This window comes from Corvus moneduloides, chromosome Z (genome assembly GCF_009650955.1).
Source record: "Corvus moneduloides isolate bCorMon1 chromosome Z, bCorMon1.pri, whole genome shotgun sequence".
In the NCBI taxonomy this organism is placed as follows: Eukaryota; Metazoa; Chordata; class Aves; order Passeriformes; family Corvidae; genus Corvus; species Corvus moneduloides.
The window spans coordinates 57,586,661-57,607,669 of record NC_045511.1 but is presented as its reverse complement, the minus strand read 5'-3'; the positions used below and the strand labels follow the sequence as shown (position 1 = coordinate 57,607,669).

General features: G+C 38.2%; 1 protein-coding gene across 3 annotated transcripts in view; it reads left to right on the top strand.

Moving 5' to 3' along the window:
* Positions 1-21,009, top strand: part of FOCAD (focadhesin) — a 96,557-nt gene that overhangs the window by 72,982 nt on the left and 2,566 nt on the right. For 2 of the 3 annotated variants that reach the window (XM_032095771.1, XM_032095770.1), the window contains 18 exons: positions 82-190; positions 698-814; positions 1,163-1,401; positions 2,833-2,922; positions 5,704-5,851; positions 7,775-7,894; positions 8,784-8,906; positions 9,740-9,817; positions 10,195-10,266; positions 10,434-10,536; positions 11,658-11,738; positions 12,794-12,922; positions 13,914-14,029; positions 15,279-15,539; positions 16,163-16,252; positions 17,729-17,906; positions 19,302-19,399; positions 20,259-20,510. In XM_032095771.1, the coding sequence (XP_031951662.1) occupies positions 82-190; positions 698-814; positions 1,163-1,401; positions 2,833-2,922; positions 5,704-5,851; positions 7,775-7,894; positions 8,784-8,906; positions 9,740-9,817; positions 10,195-10,266; positions 10,434-10,536; positions 11,658-11,738; positions 12,794-12,922; positions 13,914-14,029; positions 15,279-15,539; positions 16,163-16,252; positions 17,729-17,906; positions 19,302-19,399; positions 20,259-20,510 (2,404 nt within the window). Of the gene's footprint in view, positions 1-81; positions 191-697; positions 815-1,162; positions 1,402-2,832; positions 2,923-5,703; positions 5,852-7,774; positions 7,895-8,783; positions 8,907-9,739; positions 9,818-10,194; positions 10,267-10,433; positions 10,537-11,657; positions 11,739-12,793; positions 12,923-13,913; positions 14,030-15,278; positions 15,540-16,162; positions 16,253-17,728; positions 17,907-19,301; positions 19,400-20,258; positions 20,511-21,009 lie in introns of those variants that run through there. The other variant, XM_032095773.1, reaches the window with a different exon arrangement.

Below are 21,009 nucleotides of genomic sequence, written 5' to 3'. Positions count from 1 at the left end.
ATAACTTTTCTGCTTTGAGATACATGTTTTGTTGCCGGCATCTCTATTATGTTTCTTAACTGTTTGCCTTTTTATGTTCAGAGACAGCCCAGTGGTGAAAGGAAACTCTATTTTTGCTTTAACTGGCCTTGCTGTTGCTGTAGCCAAATACGAAAGCAGCCTTTCCTCAGACACTGAAGGAGTGCCTGAGGTGAGTGAATCTAGGAGAGTCCCTTCTCTTGTGGAATACAGAGAAGTAATATGACCAGGTGTTTGGGGGGCTGGTAAGTGGATGTGAAGTACCTTTCATTTTCAAGGTCAAATTTCACCACACTCAGTGAATGCCATCTGTCAGATGCTGTGATCTATACAGAAACAGGTAGTGTGTGTATGGGCATTGTCACAAGAAGCATAATGACTAACTCATTTATTTGATGGTTTTGACAGATGAGATAGAGGTCACTTTATGGACACTGAAAGCCAGCCAAACTGTTTTTTCATGATTTCATGATTTTTGGCTCCACTGAACAGTGCTTGATCAAAAGTAGTGTCTGGAGAGTCAGCATTGGCAAGTAAATGATGCTACTTACAGTACATAGGAATGACAAAATAATCTCATTCATGATGGATCACAGCTGGAACATCAGCAGCTGAGCTTCTGTTAAGATAAAACTTGATTTAAGAAAAAATAATGACTATTTGGATTTGATTTTTGCAGACTGAACCTGATTTTATTCCTATGAAACACTGGATTTCCATGGTCACAGAGACCCTCTTGAGTATTGTGAATAGCCGCTACCAACCTAAAGGTCAGGTCTTCCCTTGGTTCTATCAGGTATGTGCTGTGGTATTACAGGCAAGGGAACATATTTCATACCTGTATTTCATACCTGGAGTTCTAATAATGAAGTTTCCTGGTTCTGTTTGAGCTGTGGTAGTTGGAATAGGGGAAAATCAAAACTTTTCTTTCTATTGTTCTTTTTATATTTGTGTTTGCTTTAAATTTTTGTCTTTATTACCAAAATGGTAAAAGCAACATGCAAGGAATGTAAGATTGCAATACATCTGTGTTCCTCTTTGCTTTATAGGTGTTCATTTTTAACTCCTGAAGTGCTGAGTGTTACTGCCTGGAAAAGAGTAAGAGAAAAAGAAATACGAAATACTCTCTTTTCTGTTTTTCTAGAAATCCTATTCAGGTGAAAATACTGCTAGTATTATAGCTCGATCCTGTGCAGCCACAGCTTTGTCTCTCCTGGTGCCAATTTTCATTGTATCATGTAAGGAGAAGATTGAGGAGGTCCTGAGTATGCTTACTGACAGGTTACCTGGGAAACCAAATGCTGATGAGTCTCAAGCTGTTCAAATCCACATGGGTCTTGGTTTGGGGATGTTCATCTCACGTTTGTATGAAGAAAAAGTCAGGTAAGAAGTACCATATTTAATGTTGCTATGCAAATAACTTCCTTTTTCTGCATGTGGCCTTAAGCTCTGAGGAATTAAAGTATTTACAAGTTGCAGGCAAATGATTCTTGAGGGGCTTTGTAATGTTTCTTAAAAGGTGTCTCCTATTATCAGTCTTCCCCCACACTTTAGCCCCCTCCAGAGCTATCCTAGGTATTCTGTCATTCTTTCAGGATGACTAATTTTCATAATATCCTCAAGTACAAAGTGCAAAGCAGTCAGCTAGAAGAGCAACACGTGGCTCTTCTAAAAGGGACTAGTTACACTAGAAGACATAATTGTAAAATAATTCACAGTCGTCATTGGTTGCTTTGTAAGTGGTGCTCTGGACACTGGATAGTGTTCACTTACATCATGTGAGTTACACATGTGAGGATGGAGCTACAATGGAAGTAGAGTGAGTAATGGGCTGTCTTTAAAGCATGCTGTTACAGCTATGTTTGCAGCACAGAGGTGTTCTGAAGTTGTTAGAAAATGCCTCCTTTTCAGAAAGGTTGGCCTCAGTTGCAAATTTCTGGTGATTCCAGAGAAATTAAGAGGTAGGTTTGGCTTTATACTCCTCCAGTTTCTTGACTGCTAGGGATTTTGTCTTCCTATATACCCATAATAAATGTTTAGTTAGTACACAAGCACAGGTACCAAAGAGATTTGATTGGCAGTTGTTTGGTGAAGCTAATGTTTCCAAGGCACCTGGTTTTGTTAAAACTGAAGCACTGCTGAGTTCTAATCTTCGTGCTTTGGTGTCTTGATGCCTTGCTGCCACTGACTCAGCCACGTAATTTAGGAATGGTCTACTTCTGGATGTTCAGTCAGTGGGACAACTGAGCTACACACAAGTATTAAAAGTCTCTTAAAGAGAGTGAAGTTACATCAGCCCAATGTTTTGGAGTATGTGAATCTGTATTTTGGGGGGTTGTGGGGGGGGTTTTTGTGTGGTCGAGGGTGTTAAGTGAATACATTTATGTAACCATTTCTTGCAGACTAGTTTTACTCTTTCACTGCCCTGCATAATTTGAAAGCGTAATCTTATACATTCTTCAAAGTATTGTCTTGCAACAAATCAAAACTCATAGGGATGTAGCTATAGCTAATATCAGATCACAGAGTTAGTTTCCATTAAAGATGTCCTGTACATTATGAAAATGGTGTACATGTTTTATAAGAGGGGAGTCCCTATGATATATTTGGAGTGAGATGTAAATGCTTCTTTTTTTATCCGTAAGTTAGGGAATGAGGTGGAGAGAGATCTACAGAGCTAATAGTGTAAAATGTAATGAATTTTCAGCATATAAATACTTACAGGTCTAGCTGAGATCATGTTTTTTCAGGTACCTCCTCCCATTGTCCAGCATTGGATTTTTTTTTTGGTTCTGTTTTGGTTTGGTTTTGTAGTGATATACCTGGTCAACAGATGAACTTGGTTCTCATGAAGTCCGTGGATGTGTTGGAGGACTGCTGCTTTGACACCAGTCTGGAGTACAAGTGAGTTTCCTGTATTACTGATGATACTTTATTTTGAACTCTGCCTTCCTAATTCACACTTTCTTCTTTAATTCTGCACAGAACAATATAAGAATAGGGTAAGAAGACAACCTGTTCTGAGTACTTCCATAGAATCAACAACTTGTGCAGGCTGGAAAGGCCCTTTGGAGGCTCGCATCCTCCCTAAAATAGAGGCAGTCATGGACCTGGTCTACATTGCTTAAGTTTTTACAGCCAATGTTTGAAACCCCTAAGACTGGAGACAGTAAAACACGTGTCAATTGCCATGAGAGCTAATATAACATGGCAGCATGTTTCTCCCACAGTAGAAGAAGTTGTTTCTCTTTCAAATCAGGGAAGGAACCACAGTATCTTGAGTGGCTCAGTGTGAATGCATAAGGTTTTTTTGATTTTGAGCATGACTCTGCCCAGCTCTTCCTTGTTCAAAAGCAACAGCAGTAATTACCATTTGCCTTTGCCCTCCTTTGTCCAGTGCACTTTCTGAAAAGCTTTGAGGAGTCACAGCTGTGCACCATTGGGCTGTGAACCTGTACAGCTTAGTGAGGATTTCTGTTGCGCTTTGAGTGGCACAGGGTGAGACACACCGTACACAGGGGCTGTACCAGCTGCACCCCTTTGTTGTGCCTGTTGCTGCTGGTTTGTGCAGCCTGTTAGCTGGAGATCAAAGCCTCACGGAAGAGCCAAGCCAGACTTCTCTGGTGGCAAGAGGTTGCCAGAAGAACATGAAACAATGGCAAGCAAGAGAGGGAAGATTGAAGAGGGGGTAGTTTTTTGTGCTGGCTATGGTTTTTAAAGGTTAAGAGGAAGTTGGTGTCTAACATGAGTTCTCTCTGTGTGAAAAGAAGTAATGTACAGCTGTAAATGCTGCAGAGTTGTGCAAATTTTGTATTTTTACACTTGTGAACTGCTATTCCAAGGGAAGATCCTTTCCAGCCTTTTCATCCAGTGTGACATAGGCATGATTAGCTGTGAGAAGTGAGCATTTTCACCAGTGTTTCACCTCTGCCAAACTGGTGATTTTCACTAAAAGTAGGCGGCTGTCAGTGTTTTCAGTATAGGTCTGCTGAGCCGTGTAGGTGTGGGAGTTGGTGCTATCCGGGCTCAGGCTGCCCCCGGTGGAAGGCAGGGCTCTCTGCAACCTGATGCTCTGGCAGTAAAACACTTCAAATGTGCTGGGAAATCTCAGGTATCATGTAGATGATGTATACTTAAATACTCATTTTATGTAGTTCACAAATAAGGTAGCCAAGTGAAATCAACTGTTAGTTGCAAAAAGGGGAGCAGACAAGGTGAAGTTTTATTCCCGCTTTAGTCCCCAATTATGTTTTAAGTCTCTGTTAACAGCGAATAACATAAAATACTATAGCTCTAATGAGAAATTACATTTTCTTTCTATGTCGTTTTTTCAAAAAGCAGTAGTGTAAACTTGAATTTAGAACTCTTGTATATAAGCCATGTCCTTATTTTATTGACTGTTCATGAATTCAGATATACCAGTTACTTAAAATGGTTTGTTTGATCTTTGTTGGAAAAAAATACCCCTCCCAAGACACCGCTCCAAGTCTTCTAGCCATGCTCAGTCATCTTTAATCCCCAGTTACTGTAAAACATTTGCTTATAAATATGACTGAAGTTATTCTCAGATGTTTCTTTTTTACCTAGCTGAGTAAAAACAGCAGCTCTTCCCATTTTTAAGTTGGATTGGAGAAGCTTAGGAGAATGCCTAAGATCCTAGCCATGTTCATTTGACTGCTCACTGCTTGCTACAAGCAGTGTCAGGGAGATGTGCAAGGGGGAAAAAAATCATCTCCAGATAAGAGCTGTTTCTTTGAGCTATTGTGGATGTGTGCCAGTGAAAGATCACCTTCAGAGCAGTAAGCGTCTCCTGTGCTTTAGTATCTCATGATGGAAGCCAGAACTGTTTGGAAGTTTTCTGACAAAAGTGATAACTTGGAACGTGTTATGGGAGCACACATGCAGAATTTAGGAAGAGATCTTTAGTCCAGAATGGAATTTCTGATAAAATCTGAAAAAGAGGCGGAGACTGTGGAGATGTTTGTGCCAGCTGCCCCATTAAATTATGTCCTTTGAACCTATGTTCTGGTTGCAATTTTAAGTATCCTCAGCATCAGTTGGTTACGCTGGATATGTCTGCCCTGATGAAGCTGCTCCACTGTTGCATGTGCAAATTTTAGTACATATGGGTTAGAATGCACACCTGACCATTCCTCTTATGAAATGCAGGTGCATAGCTTCGTCTCTCTACAGCCATCTTAGGTGCTCTCTGGCTTAATCACTAGTTTCATTACTTTTGCAAATGGAACAACTGTTGTAGGAGCCTGACAGCACCAGATCCTAATACACCCAGTGAACCTGCAGTTAGTATGTTTAACTGGGATTTCCAAGTTTGTACTATCAGGACAAATCACACGTAGAAGTTTGGATCATACTTCCTTCATACTAGTTGATGGTGCTTGTTACTGGGACTATTGGTTCTTCAGAGGCAGAAGGAATAATAAGGCTGTATGTGTAGGACTCATTATTTAAATACACATTTTATTCTTATGCTCTTCTTTCATCCGGTGTTTCCTGAAGAGGATGTGTGAAATAAAAAGCATTTGTAAAATTGACTGTGGTAATAAATTATCAGGCAAGGCCAAGAGGTCTTCTTGCCCGCAAACCTTGTTGGGGTTTAAAGGGAGTTCAGAGCAGCCAAAGCTGCTTAATCCTTAATCCTTTCTCTTTTGTTTTCTCTTAAAGCACTGGATGTATTTTAGGAGTAGGACTTGTTCTTTCATTTATGAGTCACAGTAGCCAAACAGAATCACGAGTGCATGTTTCCGCTTCATTGCGAAAACTCTGCAAATACCTGGACAGCAGTGAGGACCAAAGCAGAGGAGTCCAGGAGGTACGACCTATTTTATCACAAATTTTAAATCTTCCTTTTACTTTGTTGCCTCCCTTTAATATCTATAGTCTCTTTACTGAAGCTTTCTATCTGTAGTACTGGAAGGCTTGATTCTATTTTTTTTTCACAATATATAGGTTTGTGTCTGCTGGAAAAAAAAAGTGACAGTAACAACAATAATAAGAATAGAATAATGTGTAATGCTGCACAGACGTTAAGAAACTGCCTGAAAAGATAACAGACCTGATCCTTTAAAGGTCTTCTTTAATTCCTTAACCCCAGATTAAATTGTTGAAAGTTGGATCTTGAGTAACTATGGATATGGGTCTCTAACATACAATTGTTTACTGCTCGTCTGATCTACTAGAAAGCAGACAACAAGTTACTCTGAGAGAGAACTTAAGTGCTAATACTTCGTCCTTCAGTATGCCTTCTGTATACTTCTTTGGAAGTTGGTGTCACTAGCTAATGTGAATTTTGTATTTGTGCATGCTGCTGCAGCCCCATTTACTGTTCTCTTTATGTTTTGAACACTTAAACTGAGCTCTGCTAAGTTTGAGCATGCATTTCAGTGGGGTTGTTTCCAGGTTTTTTTTCCTGTAAGTTTTGACATGGTCCATGCACTTGTCTTGGACCATGTACTTGCCTGTAACTCGGCTGAGGTAAAACCTGAGAATGAAAACTGATGAAATTGGAATAGTTTTCAACAGAAAACAAAAATCAGAACAAGCAGATGTTTTGCACGAGAAAAGCAACCCTGTCTGTACATGATGTATGTAAGCCTGCAGCAGCTGAGCAGTTAGTTGCATAATCCTGGTTTTCCTCAGGAAGTTAGTATAGATTGATAGTATTATTCTTTTCCCCCTGTTGGTAGTGTTCTGAAAGCTCTTTATTAAATGTCTTCTTCGATGGAGTTTAATTTTTTGGCAGTACATATGTGTTGGGGATTAGCCTTTTGCAGTTTATGGTTCATGCATCAAAATTACTTACAGCTATGAAATAATTTATCTGTCCCCAGAGATCTTCAAGTGCATGGTTAAAATTAAACTGAGTTCAGTACAGCAACTTCTGAGATAAAAGGCAGCAGCTGTTTAACATCATGAGATAGTTTGGGATGAGAAGCAAAACCTACCCATTTCAATTAAAATCTCTGTAAGGATTTGTACAGTTGAGTAAAACTTGGCCAGCACTCTAGGATGAATGCTACTATATGAGATGCACAAGAGGCTCTTTCAGAGCTGTAAATAACTTGGATATAACCCTTTACTTGAGAAGTAATTTTGGCCTGATGCAGCAAGAGGTACAATGTGCACATTACTTGCTACAGGTCAAATTGTTGTCAATCCTGCACAGTAGGTGGGTGCTCTCTGCTTGCCTTATAGTCATGTGTTGTTCTGCTGCTTAACTTTGGTACAAAGGAGGTTAAAGAGTTGGCACACTTGGCTTGTTGCTAGTTCAGACTTCACTTCCTTATTCTCTGTGACTAAGGCAGAAGAACAGAAAAGCGGTGTTGCTGGTGAATCCTTCTGGAAGGACAGGAGGCTGGTGTTGTGGCCTATGCCACAACAGTGAGACGCTGTTCTACATGCTTATTTTCTGGCCTGGTCGACCTGCTTGTAGTCCTGATGGGAGCACAGCATGCTCAGTATGCTTACATAAATAATGATCAGATACTGTTTTGAGAGAATAGCTACATTTGTGTGGAAGGTCAGGAGTTTGACCTCTGCAAAATCAGAAGTACTTCCAAGCTTTAGTTGTGTTTGTTTAACATTATTAGCATCAATGAAGAATCTTTCAGAGAGGGAATAAACATCTGAAAGTATTAATTGAAAATGTTATGCCTTTTTTGTCATGCTGGTGCATTATTCAGTGTGACCATTGCTACAGTGAGCTTGATTAGACACTAACTAAATTTTTTTTCAGGTACTTGCCTATTCTGTGGCCTGTTCCTGTGTCTCCGCTTTCAGTGTTGGAATCATAGAAGCAGCTGAGGCTGAAAAGGCCATGAGCAAGCTACGGACCTTAGCAGAAAATAATCAGCAGGTAATAATTCTGTATTTGGGCTTTGCTTCAGTTCTCTTTTTATCTATTTAATATTGGATAGTGCTTTACCCAGACAGTAATTCAAGACAATTATATTGATCTACTTTCATCCTTAACTAATATTGAATGTATTGTGCATACTGTGCAATTACTAAGACTCCCACTTTATTCATTAATGTGTGTAGTGATTACCAGACAGCAAAATAAAAGCAAGTTGTATGTGTTTGATTGCATTTAGAAGAGAAATTGTTATATTTGGTGCCTTTAGTCCCTGTGTCCTGCCATTTTTAGTTTCTTTTACAGCATATTTCTATAAATTCTTTTTCTTGGTGGGAAAATACATCAACTGTTCTCTTCTGAATTTTTGCTTTCCCTTAGCCTCCAGACAATGCATCAAAACCATAGCCACAGCTTCCTCCAGGTGTATGTTTCATCCCTGTTGTCCTAGGGTACCCCTCAAATTGCCAAAAATAATCTCAGTATTTTAGTGCAAGTTCTTTTCTGGTTAATGTTTGCCAGGAAATGAAGGAGCCAGCAAGGCAACCATTTTGAATCAAAGCCTGCTATTACACTAATCAACTGTTCAGAATGTTTATCTCAAAAATAGGAAGTCAGAGCTAATTACCTGTGCTAGAGCTTTTTATCTTCATATCTATGAAAATCTGAAACTAAGGCTCGATGTTCCAAAGATTTAATCTCAGAAAGTCCCATGTCACTTGACATGAGAAAACACTTGAAATAAGAAAGTAGCTGGTATTCTAGACAAAGACATAACTTCTAATTGTTGGGAAATAATAAATATCTAAGTAATGTTTCAATAATAAATATGTAAAAGAATATAGAATCCTGTGTAAGATCTGTTTTTTAATAAATTCTTTTCGCCTTACAGACCTACAGTTTTGCTTTAGCTTTAGGTGCAATGGTACATGGATTGTCAGCTTATGGTCATGGGAAAGCTGAAGACCTGAGTAACAGACTAATGCCAGCCTGGATAAAAATTGTGCTTGCAGAGGTAAAGGAGTTTGAATTCATATCCTGGGTTTTTTACTTGTTCTGTTGTTTTATTTTTTTGCATGGGTGGGGGTAGAGGAGGGTGGGGAAGGGGTGGTGTGCAGTTTAAAATTAACAGTAGGGACATAATTTTCCTCGCTTCTGCAGGAGTGATGCTAGAAAAAGTTACGACTATCTGAATGTGCTGTTTAATTGATATTTGGAAGCAAGAGTATAACTTTGGGCTGTTTGCTAAAGGGAAAAGAATCCCTGTTTCTCTTCTACCTGAATAATTTATGAGAAATGCTTATCTCAAAGAGGTCTTAATTTGGACATTTTTACTAATTTGGAACATTGTCCAAGGATAAAGTCTAGATTTTTAAGTGAAAATGTCTTGTGAAATTAGGTGCTGCTTGTCAAAACTAGAGTAAAAGAAGGGTTATTATAGTGCCTTAGTTATAATCATTTCAATTTATCTAGAAAAGTTAGGTGTTTCTAATCAAATTCTAAACTTAGACATAAAGATTGCAGCTGAAGGTAATTATCAGGTTTTGAGTTGAATTGCACTGGTATATTTTGTGAAATACAGATTGTGCTAGGGAAAAAAGTGATTTGTCAATCCATGATGTTTTCATATTTAGAGGAGTGAGGAGGAAGCTCCATATAAAGCTTTCATTCACCAAGAGAGGGATTAATATTATATACCATGCTGGAGTCTGACCTGAAAAGGCTGTTGGGATTAGAGGTGTACTAGTGATAGTAGTCATGGTTTTTAAGTTGGAAGAAACAAGCATTTTGTCCTACAGTAGTGTTGTGTCATCACATTGACTCCCTGGTCCTGAATTATGCTTCCAGGGTTCTCCAACAATGGAGCGTCTGGCTGCTGTCAGTGGCCTGGTTGCACTGGTGGGCTCTGAAGGAGGCATGATACAGGTGAGAATATGCAAGCAAATGGTACCTTAATCTCATGGAGAAATTTGGCAAGAAGGCAAGCATCCTCCCCATTGCTACAGCAATGACTGTAAACCAGGGCATCACATTTTTGTAATAATTCATTTTGGGTACATACCAAGTAATATTGAATTGCAGTCCATAAAATGGCGTCTCTTCTGTTTTGCCATAGTATGGCCCATGTGCAATGCCACTGGGGAAAAGTTAACAGCCATTTAAGCTTTCTTCTTTTCTCTCTCCCACTCCCCAGAGAAAGGTATCGGTGAAAATGTAATCTGTCTTTTCAGAATTTGTTCTCTGTTTGTTGCTTCTTTTTTTCCCTATTAGAAAAGTCACCTTTCTTTCTTCTTCTCTGGCAGCTGAAATCTGAGAGCATTCAGTCCTCACACTTTCAAAGTAAGCTGAATGAAGTGATCAGAGCCCTTACACAGGTAAGAAGGTAGCCTCTGTTTCCTCCTTTGGATAATGGACTAGCATACCTTCACACCTTGCACAAGCAAGCCAAATCTGTTTGAAGGAAACTACATAGCATTTGTATCCAGCTTGAATGCGGCAGTGTAGGGAAATCTGTCTAACTAGTGGTTTATTGTCTCAACAGATTATTAGTTTCTCAGAGCAAATTGGTCTTCAGACAAATGCAACAAGACTTCTGGGACGTCTTCACATGTCCTGTTTGTCTTCTACCCAGAACAGGGCATCTGGTAAGATGCTTTATTACTGCTGCTTAAAGAACATGTAGAAATAGCACATCACTAGAAGGACAGCAAGGGACACATTAGATAATACAGGTTAGACATTGAAGACCTATGAAGTGACATGACAGCCTTTGAATTGGAGATCTCATGGTCCCGTGTGCCTGAAGTTTGGAACATGAAGTAGGAATCAGTGTACTGAATAGGATCCCCCACATCTGCCTTTACTTTCAGTATCAAAGTAAGGTTCTAAATTGTTCTGGTCAAACTTGTATATTGCTTCTTTATTTTTTTATAGGATAAACTGTAAAGAGGTTTTACAGTTCATATGGCACGTGTATTTGACACCTACTCTGTGCCTTTTAGAACTGATTGATCTACTATTTGTTTTAGCACTTCCCACTGTACAAAAAAATAAGTGCTTAAAAATTAGTCCATAACAAGAAAAAGATGACTTTCTAGAAGTATTTTTCTAGAAGAGATCTCTGTTTAGCTGAAATAAAGAAACTAGTGTTCTGTGCCCTTTCGGGGCAGCTGATACACCACTAACTTCAACTGTTGTTTCAATTTTCATTGGTAAAATAAAGGCAGGATTACATCATTAGTAAAATACCAATAATAAGCACAAACTAATGAAGTTGAAGCTGTTCACTTTTGTGTGAACTAAACTGGGAACCAAAAATACAAAATGTAGACAAACGTTACTGAGAACAAAATTCTCAAAGTTTCTAATTTTATGTATGCCTGCATGCATGCATGCGTGCCTAAGGTTAGATAGATACGGAATGTCTCTGCTGTATTAAACTTCGTAAAATTTTGAAGCTCTCCCTTTCAAAGCCCAGCTTGCAGTGCCCAGTATATTTTTAAAGAAGTTCTTATCCCTGGCTTTTCAGTTGATCTGTGAATTTGTTTTTTCAGGTCTGGCACCTCTCACCACCAGAAATGTTTAGCTTGCCTTAAAGGTGAAAAGGCCAATATATCTATCAATCTTGTGGTCTAAATACTCTGAGTCACCTACAGAATCAGTTAGCTCAAACACAGCTCACTTTGGCCTTTAAATTTACACAGGAGCAGAAGGTTATAATTTTTGCTGATGTTTTAGAATATAAGCAGTCTTTTTATCTTCACAGTTCCTCCAGATTTTAGCTACTTACCTGTAAACAGCTTTATCAGAGCAGCCATTGACTTTGTCATTGAAAGCGGAAAGAAAGGTAAGAAAAGATCAAACTACAGTATTCCTCTGGGAAATTTGTTATGGCTGTAAAAGGTGTCCCTAAAGACTTGCTTTTATTTGCTAGGGGAACTTTTCTAAGTACTAATTTGGCCTTCACTAATGTGAGGTATTTAAAATAAAAATTTAATTACTCTCAAAAAGATAAGGTAGTATTGTGTAGTTAGTACTTTAGTTTTCTCCACCAAATTTCTGACTTTTAAAACCCTTTCCCCTTCCCTCTCTCTTGGTGAGATAATGTTTCTTCCCTGTAAGAATGAAAGTCAAATCACTTTAAGTGTTAGCTTGTATGGTCAGTTCATATTCCATCATCAGACTGACTTTATGCTGCCCCTTATTTTAGTGATGCTAGGTTAAGATTCTCTGTAACAGAGTGGTATTCTAACAGATTACTGCTGTGATAGATACAAAGAAGCCTGAATAAAGTATGGTCTTACATGAGGAAGCCTGATAAACGATAGGTGTCTTGGAGTAAAGTCTTAAGGAAGATAGAGAGAGAGGATTACTCCTATGTGGAGCTAAGTGAGCTCACAGCTGTCTATAAAGCAAGTTTTACTTAAATTGGAGGTAAAAATGGCCATGTTTTGATCCCAGGAGGACTGAGTTAACTTATGTTAACGTAACACAGTATGTAGCAAAGGTTAGCATTAGCACTTGCCTGACTGTTCTTTTGGCCTGCACCTACAAGATGAGGAAGGAAAGCAGTGTCAGAAAACTGTGCTGTTCTCCCAAGAAATGCAAAAATACTACCTTACTAAGTGCGGAATATCTGTAATTAACTTGTAAATTGACTCAAGAACAAAGGACCAGAAAGTTTCTATTTATTAGTAACAAAAAGCCATTTTTGATAGGAGATTAAAAATGTAACTGTTGATTATAAATGAGATGGCTAATTTTCAGATGCAGAAGGAAGTAACAGTGATTTTATAACACTTCCCAGTTCTTTACGACAGCTTGAACTACAGTACAGTGTTAGCTATTTTTTGCTGAGCTGTTCAGCCAAATATGTGTGTCTGACTAAATCTTCTGTTGTAGGCCCTGAATCTGTCCCAGCTGAGCTGGTGAAAGTAGCACTGGCACCCATTGCGTTAGTTGGAGAAAGCCATCAGTATCCACCTGTAAACTGGGCATCCATTCTTTCTCCTTTGATGAGGCTGGACTTCGGTAAGAGTAATAGTTTCCTATTAAGACTTTTGTATTCGTCACAAGAGTTCTTTACTAATGCAGCTTTCACAAACTTTGGAGCCCTCTTCAGGACTTGAAGTTAGTGCAGTGGTTAAAGTTTTATTATGCTTTCAAGACTGACTTTTTAGTGTTTGCAAGTATATAGTTGTGATCACCATGTGGACATTGTTTTAACTGAAGAAAAACTAAAGAAGATCAAAGCTGACAAGTTCCCTAAAATGTTGGTGAAAGTGGCCTGAATATTTCATTTGAACTATTTACATAAGAGCCCATCATGAAACTCAACTAATTGTATCGTGTTTTCAGTACCTGCTAAATGCTTGGTCCAGTGCCCATATCAGAGGCTGTGTGCAGCTTTTTCACATATTTGAGCTATTTGACTGTTCATCTAGCTATCACTAGTTTGAAGTACACTTTCTACTAAATTACACTGGGTGATAATTTTCAAAATAATGGAAAAAATTTCCTGTACTGAGGTCTGCAGTTCTTGTGAAGACCTGAAACTTGTTAAATGTCTGGAGGATTTTTTTATTCCTGCTTTTCACTTAGGTGTCTTACTTTTGTAAATCAGGGAATTTGCAGAGGAAACAGTATGTTTGTTTTGTGGCTGGTTTTAGCATCTTAGTCCAGGAATATTGACTCATTTTTCCTTCTGTGGATTAAATCTTATCTTTATTTGGCAAGGAGGGGTTTTTTTTAATTTTTACTTTTCTTAGCATTCCCACAATTTTGTTCCTGAGTGAATTGAAATAACTTGAACAAATGCTGAGATTTCTTGCTGAAAATGCCTGAATGGGAAGAGGAGTCTTCTAACATGTACGTGTTAAAAGCTTTAAGTAGTGTTTTTAGAAAAATAAGTGGTAATGTACTGCTCTAGTAGAACATTAACCCTCCTTTATTTTATGAGTTGAGGACAAATTTAAAGGGAAAATAATTTCTTTATAATTTAGTTTGTTTTTTTCTGTTTTAGGTGATGAGGTAAAAAATCTCTGCCTTCAGCTGGCTGTGACGCAGGCCCAGTCATCTCAAAATGCAGCAATGCTTTTGGGGATGTGGGTGGCACCTCCCCTTATCTACAGTCTCAGTGTACGTATGTCAGAAAACTTGTGGGAGCTCAGTGCCTCTTTCATATAATATTCCTCAGTGACAATGTTTAGGGTGTCTCACCAGAAAAGGATTACTGGGTTCAGAATTCATCAGAAATACCATTTAGGGAGCATTTATAGTGAGAGAAAGGTTATTCTGGGGCCTTGAAATTCAAAGCAGACTTAAGACCTGCTACACTTATTTTACTTTACTGCTTAAGACCTTTTTCCTCTCTCTCATTTCATGCTATAGCTCTGATAACCTGCAGACATAAGGCATCACATGTAGGGAGAAAAATTATCTTCTATTATACCAGCTGATAGTCTCAAAAAAAAGGTCCACTCTAATCTGTCCAAAAGCTTACCTACTTTTTCTAGCAAGGTCTCTTGATCTAGCTAACTAGTAAAAAAAGTTATGTCTTGAAAATCTTGCCTTAATTTTGTAGATACCCAGCAGACTAGCCTACAACATAATCAAATTTGGGCTTATCCTTCATTGCTGTTCTGTTCTTCTGGTATTAAAATGTGGATTCCATGATACAGTATGTAAAACTCCCTGAATCCCACAGAACACTTGACTGCACATTTTGGTCATTTTATACAAGTTCAGGAGCAGATTCTTTGACAATTCTCAGAAAATTAATGGTTTCTGTGATCTCTTAATGGAGTGGTTTTGTTTTTAATTCATTAGTCTTAGATATGCAAACATTTGCTGGCAATTTTAAGATACATAATTTGTAAGGTACCAAAAAAAAGATTTTATTTCTGACTACCACTTTTCCAGCTGCAGTGGGAATTTGAGGTCACAAAAATGAGGTGAGCCACAGAGTATGTAACTCTGCATTTCGTACAGGTTATTAATTCTTCTTCACAGCTAGCAACATTAATGATGCTATGGCTACCATACTTCTGTCCTTGACTGTCTAGACAGTCTGTATGCTTTATGTAGGAATGCAGTGGGTACCATGTAATAAAATTGCTCTGTCCGTACAGAGATGTGATGTTTAGGGTTCACTGAAAGTAAGTTCTTCAATTTTTAATGAAAACATAATATTGACATGTTTGAATTAACTCTTTTTAATTCAAGCAATTCATCAAAAAAGGGAAAAAGGAAAGAACTGAGAAATATTTATGACTTTCAGTGCTTTTATAAGTGGTGTTTGAGCCACTTCTTTTATAGTTTTATCCAACAGTAGTTCAAGGTCAGTGAAGAACTAGAATTTGAAACAGCAAAAATTTTTCCTTTTCAGATGAAAACTCAGAAATACCTCTTCATGTCCCTGTCCCTGTGGATGCAACATGTTGCAGAAGACAAACTGCAGTCTTTTACAGAAGTGTTTCTGATACAACAATTTGAAGTGAAGAAGCGCACAAAAAGCCCAGAAATTTGCCAGTGTGTTCTACAGGGGCTCATCCAGGCAATGAAACTTCCCAACCCTGCCCAGTTTTGCTGGAGCTTTTTGTGTCGGGCTGTGGAGAAAATACATGAGCTTCTTCCAAATGAGGTTCAGGTAAGGAGTAAGTATGAGGTGTATGAACACTGTAGCTAGATATTTTTAATGATGGTAAGTCCCATCTTTTTGCACTGATGCATCAGATTCAAAACATGAATTAGATATACAGTTTTTAAGATAATGGTTAAAATAGCGGCATAATTTCAATTTAAGTTACTTTTGGTTATTTTAGAATATGACATTGTGAAACCTATCTAAAGTACACTCCTCCCTCATAAATGATTCGGTAGTGGGAAAGTACAGTATTAGTACTGAAATAAATGTAATTGAAAGAGAAGAGGTGAACAGTGAGAAGGCGCCTTTTTTTCCCACAGAGGATTCAGCTTCTCACAGTGATTTAAAGAAACTATTTAGCTACAGAAAATACCTCCAAGGAAAGGCACTTTTCTGATAAAAATAAAACAAACTCTTTGAAAGTGTTCAAATAACATTATTCTTATAGATTGAAGTACATTAAATTCCCCAGCAAATACAGAATTTCTAAAATAGATTAAGTAAAGTGAGGCCAGAGGATAGATTAATTATTCATCATTATCATGAACAAGTTCCTAAACTCACCAATTTTGAAGATGAAAGCTGGAAATAGACATTTAGACATGCATTTACTTTTCTGTTTCCAGAGAGTTGAACTGGAGATGTATATCGATGTAGCAAGATGTATTTCAGAAATGGCTGATTCAGAGATCGATCGCATTGTCCAGATCTCCAAGGTAATTACATTTTAGCTCTGGTCTTTCATCACCAAATCATGTGAAACAAGCAACCTTTTCATTTTTATTGTCACCAGACTGTTTTAGCTCATTGGGAGCAGGGAGCATTTAATTGTTTTATCTGACATGTAGGTAAGAATGTTCTGGATTTAATCTGCAGGCAGCAGAGAGAAGCAGAAGTCGTAAGAATCCATATCCCAAACTTTCTCAAAGCAACTGAATTTCTCATGGTTTCACCTGGGAGCTTTAAACTGGAGAGTCTTAAGTAACTTGGTCAGGTGGTTGGCCTCTTCTCCCAGGCAACCAGTCCCAGACAGGACGAGAGGGCAGAGTCTTAAGTTGCGCCTTGAGAGGTTTAGGCTGGACATTAGGAAGAAGTTCTTCACAGAAAGGGTAATTAGACATTGGAATGGGGGCTGCCCAGGGAGGTGGTGGAGACACTGTCCCTGGAGGTGTTTAAGTAAAGACTGGATGTGGCACTCAGTGCCATGGTCTAGTTGACATAGTAGTGTTCAATCACAGGTTGGACTTGATGATCTCAGAGGTTTTTTCCACCCTAACTGATTCTGTGAAGTTCCTTCTGTTAGCAGAACAGCAATGGCGTGAAGCAGAGTGGCATTATATCTTCTAAAGCCCAGACCAATGGTGCAAACAGCAGACCATAGTCCTCTTTGGTTCATATAACCACCTGCTTGAAATTGGACTGTAAATGCATCCTGGTGACTAGCTATCCTTGAACTGGTGGATCTGTGCTCCTGTTAAAAACGTAAAATAATTGACTGAAAAACCTTTCTTTCTTGACTTTGTGTTGTTCTATATTTACATTCACACTCAGAATGTTTCCTGGTGGACAAGATGACTGAGGATGATAATGGAATAAAAAAACTTTCATCTTGTAGCTCACCAGTGGAATCAATTAGCAGTGGAATTCTTAGCAGCTGAAATGCTAAGGAAATGACTTGTGTAGAAGAGCTTGATGTTTTCAGATCAAGCTTTTAAAAACAAACATCTGTGACGTAAAGCTCCCTGTTCTGTTTGCTATCAGACTCAGTAGAGAATTAAGCATTCAAATAGGTTGTGGAAGCTGAACTGTCATTTCCTTATATTTTTTAGTTCTAATTTCACACTGGAAAACATTATTTAAGAAAACCTCTTTTTGTCACTACACTGTATCTGTCTTGCAAGAAGACTTCAGTCTCCAGAACTGTCAAGCTGGTTCATTCCATTTCAAAGGGGAATGTAAAATTTAAAGCAGTATGAAAACAAGCTGTACTGAGTTACACTTCGCTGAACTATTTTGAACAGTGTAAAGTTCAAGTAATATGGACAGTCTTCTGTTTAATATGTCTTGAGGAAAACTGAGCCTAATAGTTATTCAAAGAGTTTTTTACTTTTTTTAAAAAGAGAAATGCAAAATTTACTGTTCCCACAAGAAACGTACATTTCAATTTAACATGTTTTTTGTTGCATTTGCAGAACAATATAGAGAAGGCCCTGTTCGTGAAAGTGTATTTAGTTTCTCAAGGCAGATTGTCTCTGATGAACTTGAGTGCCATGATTGATACTGTGGCTGGATATCACCAGAAAGAAAATATTTTATGGATGCTCTTGCATAGTTTCTATCATGCTCGTATTGTGAGACATGAAAATACAGGTAAGATAAGGTTTAAAGAAAAATCAACAATGCAATCAACAGGTATTTATGAATCTACACTGATTCTTTTAAAATAATTTTAAGATGGTTTAATCTAAGTGTTTCCTAATTTTTCCACATTAGAAACTACTGTCTCCAGAATTCTCGTATTATTCAAATCCTTTTATCACACATTGCTTTTATGTTTTTCTCCAGTTACTTATTTTTCTGTGGTCCAGCTATAAGTTATTTGTCTCATCAAGGTGGTTTACAGACCAGAGTTTTAACTAGATCTGTCTCCCCCTCTTTTTAGGGTAGTGTTACAAATGTACATAGTACATCAGAGACTTCTAATAGTGCTACTCTGCTAACCTTCTGACCTAAAATCTGACTTACTGGTATGTGACACAGAAGGTGGGGGGATGTTCCCATGAGACTGGCTGAACTAGGGAGATAACTTCCTTTCCTGAACTCCTTGCACTGATTTAACATAGGAAATAAATTTCCTTTTTTTCCTCTTCATAACTAGACCAGATAGTCATCTGGTAGGTTAATGATTTGGGCTGGCTCAGCTATGGGTCTGATAGAGCATAGGGCCTGATGCAAGAGAAGTAGGAGAATCACACGGGAAGATAAGGAAGGAAGAAACAAGAACAGAAAGAGACAAGAATGAGGTCTCATTTTCATGGCAGAAGGGTCTTTGTCTGCCTGTGTTCACTGAACAACTTCAAAGCATTATATTGCCAGATGCCTTAGCTGCCAGCTGTGTTTGAAGAACTTCAAAGAGTAGTGAGTTTTAATTGAGTGAAGTAAGAGTTCTTTGGGTAAAAGAGGAGACAGCATGAAAAAGGACACTTGTAAAGATTACATGAAAACAGTAATGTGTGAAGTAACGTGGTCTCGGTGGTGAACATCGTTATTAGTTTCTAGGAGATAGAACAGATTATGGACAGCAGAACCTGAATCAATGAAATGTCTTCCATCCTTGAGATGAATTGAGGGCTGAGTTTGTTTGCCTTGACCGTATTTTACTGACCCTCTCAATACTCTAGGACCATTTTCACAGTACTCCACACAGTACACAGAGGGAGGCTTTAGTATTCTGTAGCAGTCTTATGTGCAGACTTGGTTAGTGGGTCCTGCAGGCTGCCATTAGGTGAAATAATTCTCACTCAGCTTTTATTTCTTCTGTGTGTTCAATGTGTTGCCTGCATTATAAGCAAAGTTTCTGTTCTGTTAAGAGCCTGTATGTTCTCAGTCAGTGGCAGAATTAATCAAATGTGATAGTGGTGTTGGTGATCTTTGTTCTTCTGCAGTTTTTACTTTCTTGCCATAGTGATCTTCTGTGCTTGCTTTTTAATAAAAAGAAGTACATTCTAGTGTTTTACATGAGTCAGTGTTCTTATTTTTTTCCAGGAGTTCTGAAAAGAATGGACTGGCTATTAGATCTGATGGGCTACATCAGAAATGTAGCATACAAGTCAACACCCGTACAAAATGTTGATCTGAAAGAGGTAATGCTGTGAAAATAATTTGCAGCAAGAAAAGTAGGAGGTTCTGATATATTTCACTTTTTTCCTTAGTAATAAATATTTTTTATATTTTAGAAGATTGTGATCTTACCTCCACAGAGAAAATCTTAACAATTTTTGTGAATGAATGTGTATTAAAAACTCTTTACTTTAAAATAACCTTTATATTTAAGTTATGATAGAACCTTAAAGCAACTAAAGGAAATAATTTCTTCAAATTTACTGTATTTAGAACAATTGAAGGAAATTTTGAATTCACTCGTGGAACTGTCTGGGCAGGTCAGAACTGTGTAGCTGCTGGCTCTGAGAGGGCTTGGACAGTTTTAGAGAAATAATGTTGTTCAGCTATTTAGGTCTTCTGTTTGAGGACATAAAATAAGCTGCTGCTTAGATCAGAAAGGCATCAATTACACTGCTGCAATGTTTCCCAACCATTTATAGCACCATAAGGGTGACCATCTCTGATTTCCCTCAACAGTCAGGTTGCTGTGAAAAAGTTATTTCCCCATTTTAAATGAATTGTGGATCAGCTTTAATCTAAAAGATTATTTTAGAAGAGTGTGATTTTACTTTCCTTAGTAGACATTTCAGTTTGAATTTAGAAAGAGGCTTATGCTGCTTCAAAGCACAGAAGGATATTAAGAATTTTTAGTTCTTGCATTTCGAGTTTTAGCTGAATTTTTAGATGTTTGTTTTTAAGAGCAAGTCGCCATCTGGATTTTGGTCTTGGGTTTTTGATAGGTTTCTTTTTTGGATGAGTTTTTTTGTTTGGTTTTTTGGTGAAGTTTTTCTCCTTCTGCATTATTCATTTAATGTGCATTTTTGCCTTTTTCTCGTTTAGTGCACAGATTTCCTCCTGTGGCTGTTTGCAGCTTCTGTGGTGGTCTGGGCTGACCATGGCGCACCATTACTTCTTGGCCTCAGTGCTGACTGGTCACTGTGGAAACACCACATGGCGTTACCAGACTTACCTGAGGAACACATTGGCGAGCACCTGACTGACAAATTTGCTGTGCGAGAAACTCTCACTCTCCTTCCAAGCAGCCTTTCCCTTTTGCTGGCTAAAGAACCGTGGAAAGAACAAACACAGAAGGTAATTTGCATGTAGTGGTAAGCACTTTACAGGAGTCAGAAAGTGCCCCATTTTTAGTAGTCAACTTGGGTCTATAAGACCCAAGCTGACTACTTGGGGCTATACTTTGGTAGAGCAGTTATCTCCTCTATATTTTACTGCATCTCAGTTGTGATGTCACTTTATTTTTAATCAGATATGAAAGTAGTTTCTCAAGTAAAATTGGAAAGTTGCAAAAAACCCACAAATTCCAAAGCTGGGAGTCAAACTCTTAAGAAAGTACAACTGGGAGAAGAGTTGGGAGCTGCTAGTAGCAAGTCAGTGTTTTAAAAACTGAAAGAAAGATCCTCTGCAGTTGGACACACCACACTGTAAATTCAGAGCAATCAAAGATCTTCCGTACAGCTTGTAATGTGTGTCATTTATTTTGAAGTGTGAGTTGAAAATAAATGTGGAAAATTGCCTAATTTGACTAACCTACTGTGCATTGCATGTAATTGTTATATGTGGAAGTACTGCT